The sequence below is a fragment of the Chiloscyllium plagiosum genome, unplaced genomic scaffold, assembly GCF_037043375.1.
Source record: "Chiloscyllium plagiosum isolate Xiang-an unplaced genomic scaffold, Cpla_swu_hap1 HiC_scaffold_3, whole genome shotgun sequence".
Lineage (NCBI taxonomy): Eukaryota > Metazoa > Chordata > Chondrichthyes > Orectolobiformes > Hemiscylliidae > Chiloscyllium > Chiloscyllium plagiosum.
Genome location: NW_028270141.1, coordinates 17,639,072 through 17,651,879, shown reverse-complemented (window position 1 = coordinate 17,651,879; position 12,808 = coordinate 17,639,072). Strand labels below are relative to the sequence as shown.

Sequence of the window (12,808 nt, the reverse complement as noted above, 5' to 3'; positions counted from 1 at the left end):
CTGTGTAATTGTACCCATGGTAAACTATCCGTCCTAATCCTTTTTGACTGCTTTTGCATGCATCGATATGTTATCTATGCCACTGTCCTTCAATTCCTCTCTTTGTATGTCCGGCCTCATAACATTCCTCTTGAGTGGCTCCATTTTTGACCAGCAATTATTGCCTGAGCATCACCTCAATGGCTTCTCTTAACTCTTGCTCTCCCAGTGCTACTTTTTTTAGAAAAGATTCCCTGCAGTGTGGAAACAGGCCCTTTGACCCAACCAGTCCACACCGACCCTCCAAAGAGTAACCCACCCCAGACCCATTTACCTCCAACTAATGCACCTAACACTATGGGCAATTTAGCATGGCCAATTCACCTAATCCACACATCTTTGGACTGCGGGAGGAAACCCACACAGGCACAGGGAGAATGTGCAAACTCCACGCAGAGAGTCACCCGAGGCTGGAATTGAACCTGGGACCCTGGTGCTGTGAAGCTGCAGTGATAACCACTGAGCCACGGTGCTGCTCCTGAACAATTTCTGGTATTGAGACTGGCTCTAATGCAATGAGGGGTATGTTGGGTTCCAAGAGATCAATTGTGTTAGTGGACTCTCTATTTCGAGGTACAGACGGACGTTTCTGTGGCCAGCAGAGAAAAAGCAGAATGGTGTGCTGCTTCCCTGGTGCCAGGATCAAGGATGTCTCAGAGAGGGTGCAGCATGTTCTCACTGGGGAGAGGGGCCAGCAAGAGTTCATTGTCCACATTGGAACCAACGACGTAGGAAGGGAAAAGGTTGAAATTCTGAATGAAGATTACAGAGAGTTAGGCAGGAATTTAAAAAGGAGGTCCTCGAGAGTAGTAATATCTGGATTACTCCCGGTGTTACGAGCTAGTGAGGGCAGGAATAGGAGGATAGAGCAGATGACTGCATGGCTGAGGAGCTGGTGAATGGGAGCAGGATTCACAGTTTTGGATCATTGGAATCTCTTTTGGGGTAGAAATGACCTGTACAAGAAGGACGGATTGCACCTAAATTGGAAGGGGACAATATACTGGCAGGGAAATTTGCGAGAGCTGCTCGGGAGGATTTAAACTAGTAAGGTAGTGGGTGGGACCCAGGGAGATAGTGAGGAAAGAGATCAATTTGAGACGGGTACAGTTGAGAACAGAAGCGAGTCAAACACTCAGGGCAGGCAGGGACAAAGCATATAACAAGGTAGGACTAATAAATTAAACTACATTTATTTCAATGCAAGGGGCCTAACAGGGAAGGCAGATGAACTCAGGGCATGGTTAGGAACATGGGACTGGGATATCATAGCAATTACGGTAACATGGCTCAGGGATGGACAGGACTGGCAGCGTAATGTTCCAGGATACAAGGACAGAAAGGGAGGCAAGAGAGGAGGGGGAGTGGCATTTTTGATAAGAGATAGCATTACATCTGTGCTGAGGGAGGATATTCCCAGAAACACATCCAGGGAAGTTATTTGGGTGGAACTGAGAAATAAGAAAGGGATGATCACCTTATTGGTAATGTATTATAGATCCCCTAATAGTCAGAGGGAAATTGAGAAACAAATTTGTAAGGAGATCTCCGCTATCTGTAAGAATAATAGGGTGGTAATGGCAGGGGATTCCAACTTTCCAAATGTAGACTGGAGTTGCCATAGTGTTAAGGGTTTAGATGGAGAGGAATTTGTTAAGTATGTACAAGAAAATTTTCTGATTCAGTATGTGGATGTATCTACGAGAGAAGGTGCAAAACTTGACCTACTCTTGGGAAATAAGGCAGGGCAGGTGACTGAGGTGTCAGTGGGAGAGCACTTTGGGGCCAGTGACCATAATTCTATTCGTTTTAAAATAGTTATGGAAAAGGATAGACAAGATCTAAAAGTTAAAGTTCTAAATTGGAGAAAGGCCGATTTTGACGGTATTAGGCAAGAACTTTCAAAAGCTGATTGGAGGTAAATGTTTGCAGATAAAGTGATGGCTGAAAAATAGGAAGCCTTCAGAAATGAGATAACAAAAGTCCAGCGAAAGTATATTCCTGTTAAGGTGAAAGGAAAGGCTGGTAGGTATAGGGAATGCTGGATGACTAAAGGAATTGAGGGTTTGGTTAAGAAAAAGAAGGAAGCATTTGTCAGGTATAGACAGGATAGATCGAGTGAATCCTTAGAAGTGTATAAAGGCAGTAGGAGTATACTTAAGAGAGAAATCAGGAGGGCAAAAAGGGGACATGAGATAGCTTTGGCAAATAGAATTAAGGAGAATCCAAAGGGTTTTTATAAATACATTAAGGACAAAAGGGTAACTAGGGAGAGAATAGGGCCCCTCAAAGATCAGCAAGACAGCCTTTGTGTGGAGCCTCAGAAAATGGGGGAGATACTAAACAAGTATTTGGCATCAGTATTTACTGTGGAAAAGGACATGGAAGGTATAGAATGCAGGGGAATAGATGGTGACATCTTGAAAAATGTCCATTTTACAAAAGAGTAAGTTCTAGATGTCTTGAAACGCGAAAAGGTGGATAAATCCCCAGGACTTGATCAGGTATACTCGAGAACTCTGTGGGAAGCCAGGGTAATGATTGCTGGGCCTCTTGCTGAGGTATTTGTATCATCGATAGTCACAGGTGAGGTGCCGGAAGACTGGAGATTGGCTAACGTCGTGCCACTGTTTAAGAAGGGTGGTAAGGACAAGCCAGGGAACTATAGACCAGTGAGCCTGTTGGAAGGAATCCTGAGGGACAGGATGTGCATATATTTGGAAAGGCAAGGACTGATTAGGGATAGTCAACATGGCTTTGTGCGTGGGAAATCATTTCTCACTAACTTGATTGAGTTTTTTGAAGAAGTAACAAAGAGGATTGATGAGGGCAGAGTGGTAGATGTGATCTATATGGACTTCAGTAAGGCATTCGACAAGGTTCCCCATGGGAGACTGGTGAGCAAGGTTAGATCTCATGAAATACAGGGAGAACTAGCCGTTTGGATACAGCCCTGGCTCAAAGGTAGAAGACAGAGGGTGGTGATGGAGGGTTGTTTTTCAGACTGGAGGCCTGTGATCAGTGGAGTGCCACAAGGATCGGTGCTGGGTCCTCTACTTTTCATCATTTATATAATTGATTTGGATGTGAGCATAAGAGGTATGGTTAGTAAGTTTGCAGATGACACCAAAATTGGAGATGCAGTGGACAATGAAGAAAGTTACCTCAGATTACAATGGGATCTTTATCAGATAAGCCAATGGGCTGAGAAGTGGCAGATGGAGTTTAATTCAGATCTATGTGAGGTGCTGCATTTTGGGAAAGCAAATCTTAGCAGGACTTATACACGTAATGGTAAGGTCCTAGGAAGTGTTGCTGAACAAAGAGACCTTGGAGTGCAGGTTCGTAGCTCCTTGAAAGTGGAGTTGCAGTAGATAGGATAGTGAAGAAGGCATTTGGTATGCTTTCCTTTATTGGTCAGAGTATTGAGTAGAGGAGTTGGGAGGTTATGCTGCGGCTGTACAGGACATTGGTTAGGCCACTGTTGGAATATCGTGTGCAATTCTGGTCTCCTTCCTATCGGAAAGATGTTGTGAAACTTGAAAGAGTTCAGTAAAGATTTACAAGGATGTTGGAGGATTTGAGCTATAGGGAGAGGCTGAACAGGTTGGGGCTGTTTTCCCTGGAGCGTCGGAGGCTGAGGGGTGACCTTATAGAGACTTCCAAAAAAGGCAAGAATAGGATAAATAGACAAAATGTTTCCCTGGGGTTGGGGACTCCAGAAGTAGAGGGCACAGGTTTAGGGTGAGAGGGGACCTAAGGGTCAACTTTTTTCACACAGAGGGTGGTACGTGTATGGAATGAGCTGCCAGAGGAAGTAGTGGAGGCTGGTAGAATTGCAACATTTAAATGGCATTTGGATGGGTACATGAATAGGAAGGGTTTGGAGGGATATGGGCTGGGTGCTGGCAGGTGGGACAAGAATGGGGTTGGGATATCTGTCGGCATGGACGGGTTGAACCAAAGGGTCTGTTTCCGTGTTGTACATCTCTGTGACTTTCTGATTCTATTTGTGCTTGTGACTCTTTCTGTGGCTTTGTGTCAGTCTTTTGATTGCTAATGTTTCTTTGAAGATTTGCAGTGTAAGTGTGCTATCAAAGTGCAGGGTATTGTTGTTTTAAAGCTGTCTCAGCAGTACAGATTGTCAAAAGTAGCATTTCAGGGCAGTTGCAAATCGATTCAATCATGGAGGTCAGAATGCTCTTTATCCCAGAAATGAGTCCAATGTATTTTCTCTGAATTACTTCTAATGTCATGACATTTTTTTTTCAAATGAGGACATGAAAGTTGTATGCAGTATTCCAAATGTGGTCTCAGCAGAACCCTGTTGTGGTCTAATTTACATATATTTTGGTGTTATCAGGAAATCTAGCTACCACTCATTTGATCCACACTTCAAAGCTATAGATGGTAAATATTTGGGGACCAGCCCTGTGGAACTCCACAAGCTACAGTTTACCAACCTAAAAAAGACTCTGTTTCCTGTTAGGTAACCAATCCTTTATACATGCTAATACGTTGCTCCATAAATCACAAGCTCATATTTTATCCAATGACTTTTCATTTAGCATCCTATAAAATTCCTTTTATCAATTGAGGTATAACACATTTGCTGTTTATCCATCTGAATTGTTACTTCCTCAAAAGGCTCACTTTCACTTTCACAACACCACATGGACTCTGCCCAATCAGATGATGATTTTCTAAACATCCTGCTATAATCTGTTCCTTAATGAATTCTAACAGTTACCTGATGTTAGATGTTGGGCTCCTTGACCTTTAGTTTCCTGCTTTGGGTCTGCATTATTTCTTGAATAATAATACATCATTTGCTATCTTAAAATCCATTGGATCCCTTCTCAAATATAAGCAATTCGTCAAAGATTATATCTAACTAACTCTGCAGCAATTTTTTTTCAGAGCCTTAAGGATGCCTATCATCTGGTTCTGGGGATTTGTCAGGCAAAGTGTAATAGTTTTCATAGCACCTTTTCCCTGGTGAGAATTGTTGTTTTAAGTTCCTCCTTGTATTTCAACTCCTGATTTTTTATATGTCTTTGGAAAGTCTTCTAAGTTTGGAGAAGATGAACTCAAAATAAATGTTCATCTATTTATTGCCTGAATTGGGGGAGACAATGGCCTAGTGGTATTATTGATGGACTATTATTGCTGAAACTCAGGTAATGTTCTGGAAACCTGGTTCAAATCCCACCATGGCAGATGATGGCATTCGAATAAAATAAAAGCCTGAATCAAGAGTCTAATCACCACCATGAAATGATTCAGGGAAGGAAACTGCCATCCTTACCTGGTCTGGTCTACATGTGACTCCAGACTCACAGCAATTTAGTTTACTCTTAACTGCCCTCTGGGCAATTAGGGGTGGGCAATAAATGCTGGCCTGGCTGGTGGAAGCCTACATCCCATGAATGAATTTTTAAAATAATTATCATCATTAATTTCTTAGACGCAGTCTCTAGAAAATCAACACTTGTACTTGTTTGGCATGGTGACTCGGTGGTTAGCACTGCTGCCTTATAGCGCCAGAGACCAAGGTTAGATTCTAGTCTCAGATGCCTATATGGAGTTTGCACATTCTCCCCATGTCTGCGTGAGTTTCCTCCTGGTGCTCCACTTTCCATCCACAGTCCAAAGATGTGCAGGTTAGGTAGATTGGCCATGCTAAATTGCCCATAATGTCCAGAGATCCATAGGTGAGTTCGCCATGGGAAATGCAGGGTTACTGGGATCGGGTGGGTCTGGGTGGGATGCTCTTCGGAGGGTCAGTGTGGACATGATAGGCTGAATGGCCTGCTTCTACACTGTAGGGGTTCTATTTTACTTCGTTATTTTCCTGTCAAATACTTTGAGAAACTCTGACTGTCTGCTGTTATATTTCCAGCTAGCTTTCTCTCTTACTCTATTTTCTCCTTTTATTTTCATCATTCTTTGCTGGTCCAAAATATCTGTTCAGTTTTCTGACCTACCACTAACCTTTGCAGAACTCCTTCGTGTATCTTTCAATTCATTTTTTTCTTCACTTCCATAGTTAGCTTTCTCACATAGTTTTTCACTCTCACTGGGATAAATCCTTGCTGAAGATTATTAAATATCGTCTTAAAACTCTGCCACTATATTTCAGTGTTTAGCATTAGTTTCTCTGTTTAGATGAGACTCCTTACTTGTTCAGCCCAACAAGTTCACACTGACCCTCCAAAGAGCAATCCAGCCAGACGGATTCCCCTACCCTATATTTATCTCTGACTAATGCACCTAACACTATGGGAAATTTAGCATGGCCAATTCACCTGACCTGCACATCATTGGATTGTGGGAGCAAACCCGCAAAGACACAGGGAGAATGTGCAAACTCCACACAGGCATGAATCGAACCCAGGTCCTTGGCATTGTGAGGCAGCAGTGCTAATCACTGAGCCACCATGCCACCCTACCTTTGCTCTGTTTTCATATCTTTGTAGTTACTTGCATTTAGGTTTAAAATAATAGTCATGGGGACAAACATCTCTCCTTCAAACTAAGTGTGAAATTCTACCATTTGTGAGCATTGTTGTCTAGCAGTTCCTTTAGCAAGAGGTTATTGATAAATCGGGGTTCACTGCTCATCACTTGCTCATTGCAGGTCTGGAATAGCCTGCTCCCTACAATGTACTGGTCTGAAACGTTGTCCTGAATTAACTAATTTTCTAGACTAGGAGAAGGTGAGGGCTGCAGATGCTAGAGGTCAGAGTTGAGAGTGTGGTGGTGGAAAAACTCAGCAGGTCAGGCAGCATCTGAGGAGCAGGAGAGTCAACGTTTTTTTTTTAGATTAGATTAGATTAGATTAGATTACTTACAGTGTGGAAACAGGCCCTTCGGCCCAACAAGTCCACACCGACCCGCAACCCACCCATACCCCTACATTTACCCCTTACCTAACACTACGGACAATTTAGCATGGCCAATTCACCTGACCTGCACATCTTTGGACTGTGGGAGGAAACCAGAGCACCTGGAGGAAACCCATGCAGACACGGGGAGAACGTGCAAACTCCACACAGTCAGTCGCCTGAGGCGGGAATTGAACCCGGGTCTCTGGCGCTATGAGGCAGCAGTGCTAACCACTGTGCCACCGTGCCACCCATAAGCTTCGATTACCTTGGTCAAATTTGTTTGTCCAATCTGCATTAAAATTTTCCATAATGTTTGCAGTACCTTTCTGACATGTCCCATTTGTTACTTCCTCTATACTCTTCCCTATAGTGTATCTCTTAATAGGGTGTTGGGGGGGGGGAATAAACTCCTCTCAGTCGTGACCTCATCTTTCCTATTTCTTATTTCAAGATAAGCATAGATGATGGTTTCCTGGTTGGTGTTTTGAAGCTATCAATCAAGGTTGCCTTTTCAGTTCACACAGACGAAGGCTTGTCACTTATAACCTAGTTATCTATTCTCTGAGCTTCCAAGAGCTGCTCATGGGAGGTTAGACCGGGCCTTTCAGATCTTCATGCAGCAGCATCAACAGCTAGGTTGCTTCTCACAGAAAACACATTCTATGGTTCTAAATGGTTTGTTTTACTGACTCCACTGTAGATGTCTTTATTTCCAAACCATATACTTGCTAAGTCCCATTTGTCATGCATTAATATAAATACTGAGTTGCAGAAGGGCTGGCTGAAATTAAGAGATCTCGACAAAAAGTGCATGAGGATAGATGTTTTTGAAATGTTTTCTCTCTGTTTGCTGGCCTCTAAATGTTTGTTATTCAGCAATGTTTTGAAACTCTGTTTTAAATGCCTTTAATGTTAATAAACTGCCATGATCCAAGATGATACTTTTGTTTCATGTTACCTTAAACCTTTTAGTTTACTCTTAGTCTGTACAACTGCTAAAAGGCTTAATTTTGTCCATTGAAAAACCTTTTTGAAAATTGCTTGATAAAAGTTTTTGGCTGTGTAATTTATTTTGACCAGTTGCCAACTATTCATCTGCACCTATCTTTGTTTTTCACAGGAAAGCGACAAGCTGGATTTCTAGCAGAGAGAATGCTTAGTCCCAAAGATCATCTGAAAGAAATCAACTATGAGCTCGTCACTGGAAAAGTTGGGGCTCTAGGAGCGTTTTTCAGCAGCCTTTGTCCGGGTAAAATATTCTAGCCAGGTGTTTCTCGCACATCCCTATACTTCCCTTGGCTAGCCTTTTATCAATTAGAATTGAAAATCTTTTAGGGTTTCCTATTCTCATGAGCTCTCTCGGCGTCCAATATTCCCAATCTCAGTTCTCTGTTTATACTTAGGTTGGTTATCTACTTTCTGAATTATGGGCGTGACATTTATCATAAAGATGCTTTAAATATTCCATTTTAATCTAAATCTAACTTGATGTTAGCGAGTTTTGAGAAGATTGTAGCTTAGGTTGAGGTTCTGGATGTAAGTTCGCTTGCTGAGCTGGACGGTTCATGTTCAGACGTTTCGTCACCATGCTAGGTAACATCATCAGTGAGCCTCTGGACGAAACATTGCTGATGATTCCTGCTTTCTGTTTATATGTTTGGGTTTCTTTGGGTTGGTGATGTCATTTCCTGTGGTACTGCCATTTCCTATGGTGATATCATTTCCTGTTCTTTTTCTCAGGGGGTGGTAATTTGGGTTCAAGTCAATGTGTTTGTTGATAGAGTTCCAGTTGGAATGCCATGCTTCTAGGAATTCTTATGCATGACTCTGTTTGGCTTGTCCTATGATGGATGTGTTGTCCCAGTCGAAATGGTGTCCTTCCTTATCTGTATGTAAGGATATTAATGAGAGAGGGTCATGTCGTTTTGTGGCTAGTTGATGTTCATGTATTCTGGTGGCTAGTTTTCTGCCTGTTTGTCCAATGTAGCGTTTGTTATAGTCCTTGTACGGTATTTTGTAAATGACCTTAGTTTTGCTGGTTGTCTGTATATGGTCTTTTAAGTTAATTAGCTGCTGTTTTAGTGTGTTGGTGCGTTTGTGGGCTACCATGATGCCAAGGGGTCTGAGTAGTTTGGCAGTCATTTCCAAGATGACTTTGATGTAGGGGAGAGTGGCTAGGGTTTCTGGATGTGTTTAGTCTGCTTTTTGGGGTTTGTTGCCGAGAAATCGGCGGACTGTGTTCATTGGGTACATTCTTTTTTAATACACTGTTTAGGTGATTTTCCTCTTGCTCTGCGTAGTTCCTCTGTGACTGCAGTGTGTGGTGGATTGTTGGAATAATGTTCTGATGCATCTTCATTTGTAGATGTTGGGATGATTGCTTCTGTAGTTCAATATTTGGTCTGTGTGTGTTGTTTTCCTGTAGACGCTGGTTTGAAGTTTCCAACAGGTGGCGATAGACCCTACCCCACAACTAGAGAACTGAATCACAGCCCTACTCAAAATAAACTTCAGAAATCTGTAGAAATAAATAAGACCGACTTCCAAAGAAAATGAAACCAAACAGATCCAATGCACCACGCCTCTACGGATTACCCAAAATTCACAGACATGGAGCCCTCCTCAGACCCATAATTGCGCTACCGGGAACACCAACTTACAGATTGACCAAGGAGCTATACCAAAGACTAAAACACTTGGTAGAAGGCTCACGCCACTCCATCCACTCCACCCAAGAATTCCTGCAGACCATCAAAGACTCTAAGATAGAAGAGGACGAAATAATGGTCTTCTTTGATATTGTTCACATCAATCAACATCAACCTGGCCAAGGAAACACTGACTACACTATTAGAAGACCCAAAGACTCATACACCAAACACCACTAACTTCATCAACAAGGTCAGTATCGTCAAGCTAGTGGACCTATACCTTACCACCCACTTCGCCTTCAACAACAAAACCCACAGACAAGCTAAGGGAACACCCATGGGATCTCCGATATCAGGGTTCTTAGTAGAGACAGTAATGCAGACACTTGAACAAATAGCTCTGCCAACCATCCAACCCAAACTTTGGGTCTGCTATGTGGATGACACCTTTGCCATCACTAAACAAAACAAATTAGAGGAAACCTTCAAGACCATCAATAATACCCTGACTGGCATAAAATTCACTAAAGAGGAGGAAAACAACAACAAACTGCCATTCCTAGGTGTCACAGTAGAGTGAACAGCCAATGGGGAACTTCAAACCAGCGTCTACAGGAAAACAACACATACGGACCAAATACTGAACTACAGAAGCAATCACCCCAACATCCACAAACAAAGTTACATCAGAACATTATTCCAAAGAGCCACCACACACTGCAGCACAGAGGAACTATGCAGAGCAGAGTTCAAAAAGAATGGGTACCCAACGAAGTCTGCAGATTTCTTGGCAACATACCCAAACAAGCAGACAAAACACATCCAGAAACCGTAGCCACTCTCCACTACATCAAGGACATCTTGGAAATGACTGCCAGACTACTCAGACCCCTTGGCATCATGGTAGCCCACAAACCCATGAACACAGTTAAACAGCAACTAATGAACTTAAAAGATCCTATACAGCAACAAGCAAAACTAATGTCATTTGCAAAATACCGTGCAAGGACTGTAACAAACACTACGTTAGACAAACAGGCAGAAAACTAGCCACTAGGATACATGAACATCAACCTCCGCCACTAATATCCTTACATACAGATGAGGAAGGATACCACTTCAACTAGGACAACACATCCATCCTAGGACAAGCCAAACAGAGACATGCATAAGAATTCCTAGAAGCATGGCATTCCAACCGGAACTCTATCAACAAATACATTGACTTGGACCCATATTACCAACCCCTGAAAAAAAACAGGAAATGACATCACCATAGGAAATGACATCACCAATCCAAAGAAACCCAAACATATAAATAGGAAGCAGGAATCATCAGCAATGCTTCATCTGGAGGCTCACTGAAGATGTTACCTAGTATGGTGACGAAACTTCTGAACATGAACCTTCCAGCTCAGTGAGCAAACATACATCCAGCTTTTGATGTCCTCCTTTCCCCATCATGGAAATGTATCTCAGATATACACAAGTTAACTCCTCTTTGAATGCCTCATTTTGCTGATTTACAATTTTACCTGACAACCTTTGATTTCAAACTATTCAAGAGAGGATCCTTTTCACTTTACTCAAATTGGCACTTCTTAGTTCAACATTTTCATGTGGGGTTTTTAGCCTGAACTTCTCCATAATTGTTCTAAGGCTAACAGCCCCAAGAGCTTAAAAGATTCTCAAAGGTTATGAACAACATTAAAAGGCCAATTCAGAATCAGATTAAACTTCCATATTCTTGACTAGAATTCATGTCATTCAGACAGAAGTCCTCAGAATCCATAGGCCACTTCATGCACAGATGCAGAAAAAAGGGATCATTTTATGGGGAGGTAGCAGACAAAATTATTGAACTGGTGATCATATCAACCCCGTGGGAGCTTTCCAGAAATATTTGCTCGACAAACCGTAACTTACCACGTCAAAGAATTATTGAAGGATGGTCATAGGTACTGTGATCCTCTCAGGTTGATGAAATGTCCAGGTCCTAAGTACAAACTCAACAGTTGATACAAATATTAGAGCACCTAAGCACAGCAAGATATGTGGATGGAGTAGTCGTCTTCATTTATCCAAGGAATCCTCATTTTTGATCAAGTTTTCGAGGAAGGTGGCAGTAAAAACCATTGGCAGAGGCAGCACACCAGAGCAAAGACGATGTAGTTGCAAAGAGCTGTGCACTGACCCGAACGATCATGCACAAGGAGTATCTGCAAGCTTCAAGAGACACCATCCAGTATCCTTCCAGAGGCATATCGTGAAGAATTTGGACAAACCAAATTCTGACCATGTACATTAGATAAAGGAAAGTGACCACGTTTCACGCTGTCAATCTCAGAGTAAATACCTATTTCATCACAACATGCAAAGTATTTGCAAATATTAAAACTATTTGTACTGAGAAAATTGATGCCCATTTGTTATTGGCCAAGATTAACACAAGTTCTCGGCACTAACCTGTAATTACAGGAAGCCATGATGAAATCTATGAATGTACAATTTTAAACTTACAACGTTTACTAATTTTTTATGTAATATCAGTAATGCTGGAGTCCATTTGAATGCAACAGATATTCTTCATCATAGACAATGCTGGAGTGGTCTATCAGCAGTCTGTGACATTACACTGGTCACAATCCATGAAATCAGTCCAGCTATTAGACTGATTTGCAGCACAGAGACGCAGCAAGCTATTCAAGAAGTACTTGCAAAACTCTATATGAGAGAAATTCAGAACACATCATTTCCTTTTGAATCAATAGAGTTAAAGTCCCAGCTCTCTGCTTTGGAAAGAAAAATGCAAGTTCAAGAGGAATTGGCTGCATAATTAGCAGGAGAGTTCCAGGCTTGAGAATCCCATCTTTGAGATGATAATGTCTTTAGGAGATATCTGTGCTCAGTTCACAATGATGAATGAAGAGCTGAGAGGGAAAGAAAGGTAATAGTATCATCAATGTAATTAAAGCATTACCAGTTGAGATGTATGTAAACTTGCATGTAAAACTGATCAAGCCCACCAGAAACAGCAATGGAAACACAGGCCTGACTTCGAAGCAATGCTAGAGAAAATGAGGGCAAGCTGTACAGTGCACACAACATGGAATGTCAAATCACTCCTTTCAGAAACAGATGCTGGTGTGATATAACTTGAGCAGAGTATAAAGGAAACCAAACAACTTCCGAAGCAATAAGTGGCAGTGCAGGTATCAACAAAAACAA

At 42.0% G+C, this 12,808-nt stretch overlaps 1 protein-coding gene across 4 annotated transcripts in view; it reads left to right on the top strand.

Annotated features, from left to right (window-relative positions):
• Nucleotides 1–12,808, top strand: part of greb1 (growth regulating estrogen receptor binding 1) — a 324,923-nt gene that overhangs the window by 207,956 nt on the left and 104,159 nt on the right. For all 4 annotated transcript variants that reach the window (XM_087977669.1, XM_043677653.2, XM_087977663.1 and 1 more), the window contains one exon: nucleotides 8,050–8,178. In XM_087977669.1, the coding sequence (XP_087833795.1) occupies nucleotides 8,050–8,178 (129 nt within the window). The remainder of the gene's footprint in view (nucleotides 1–8,049; nucleotides 8,179–12,808) is intronic.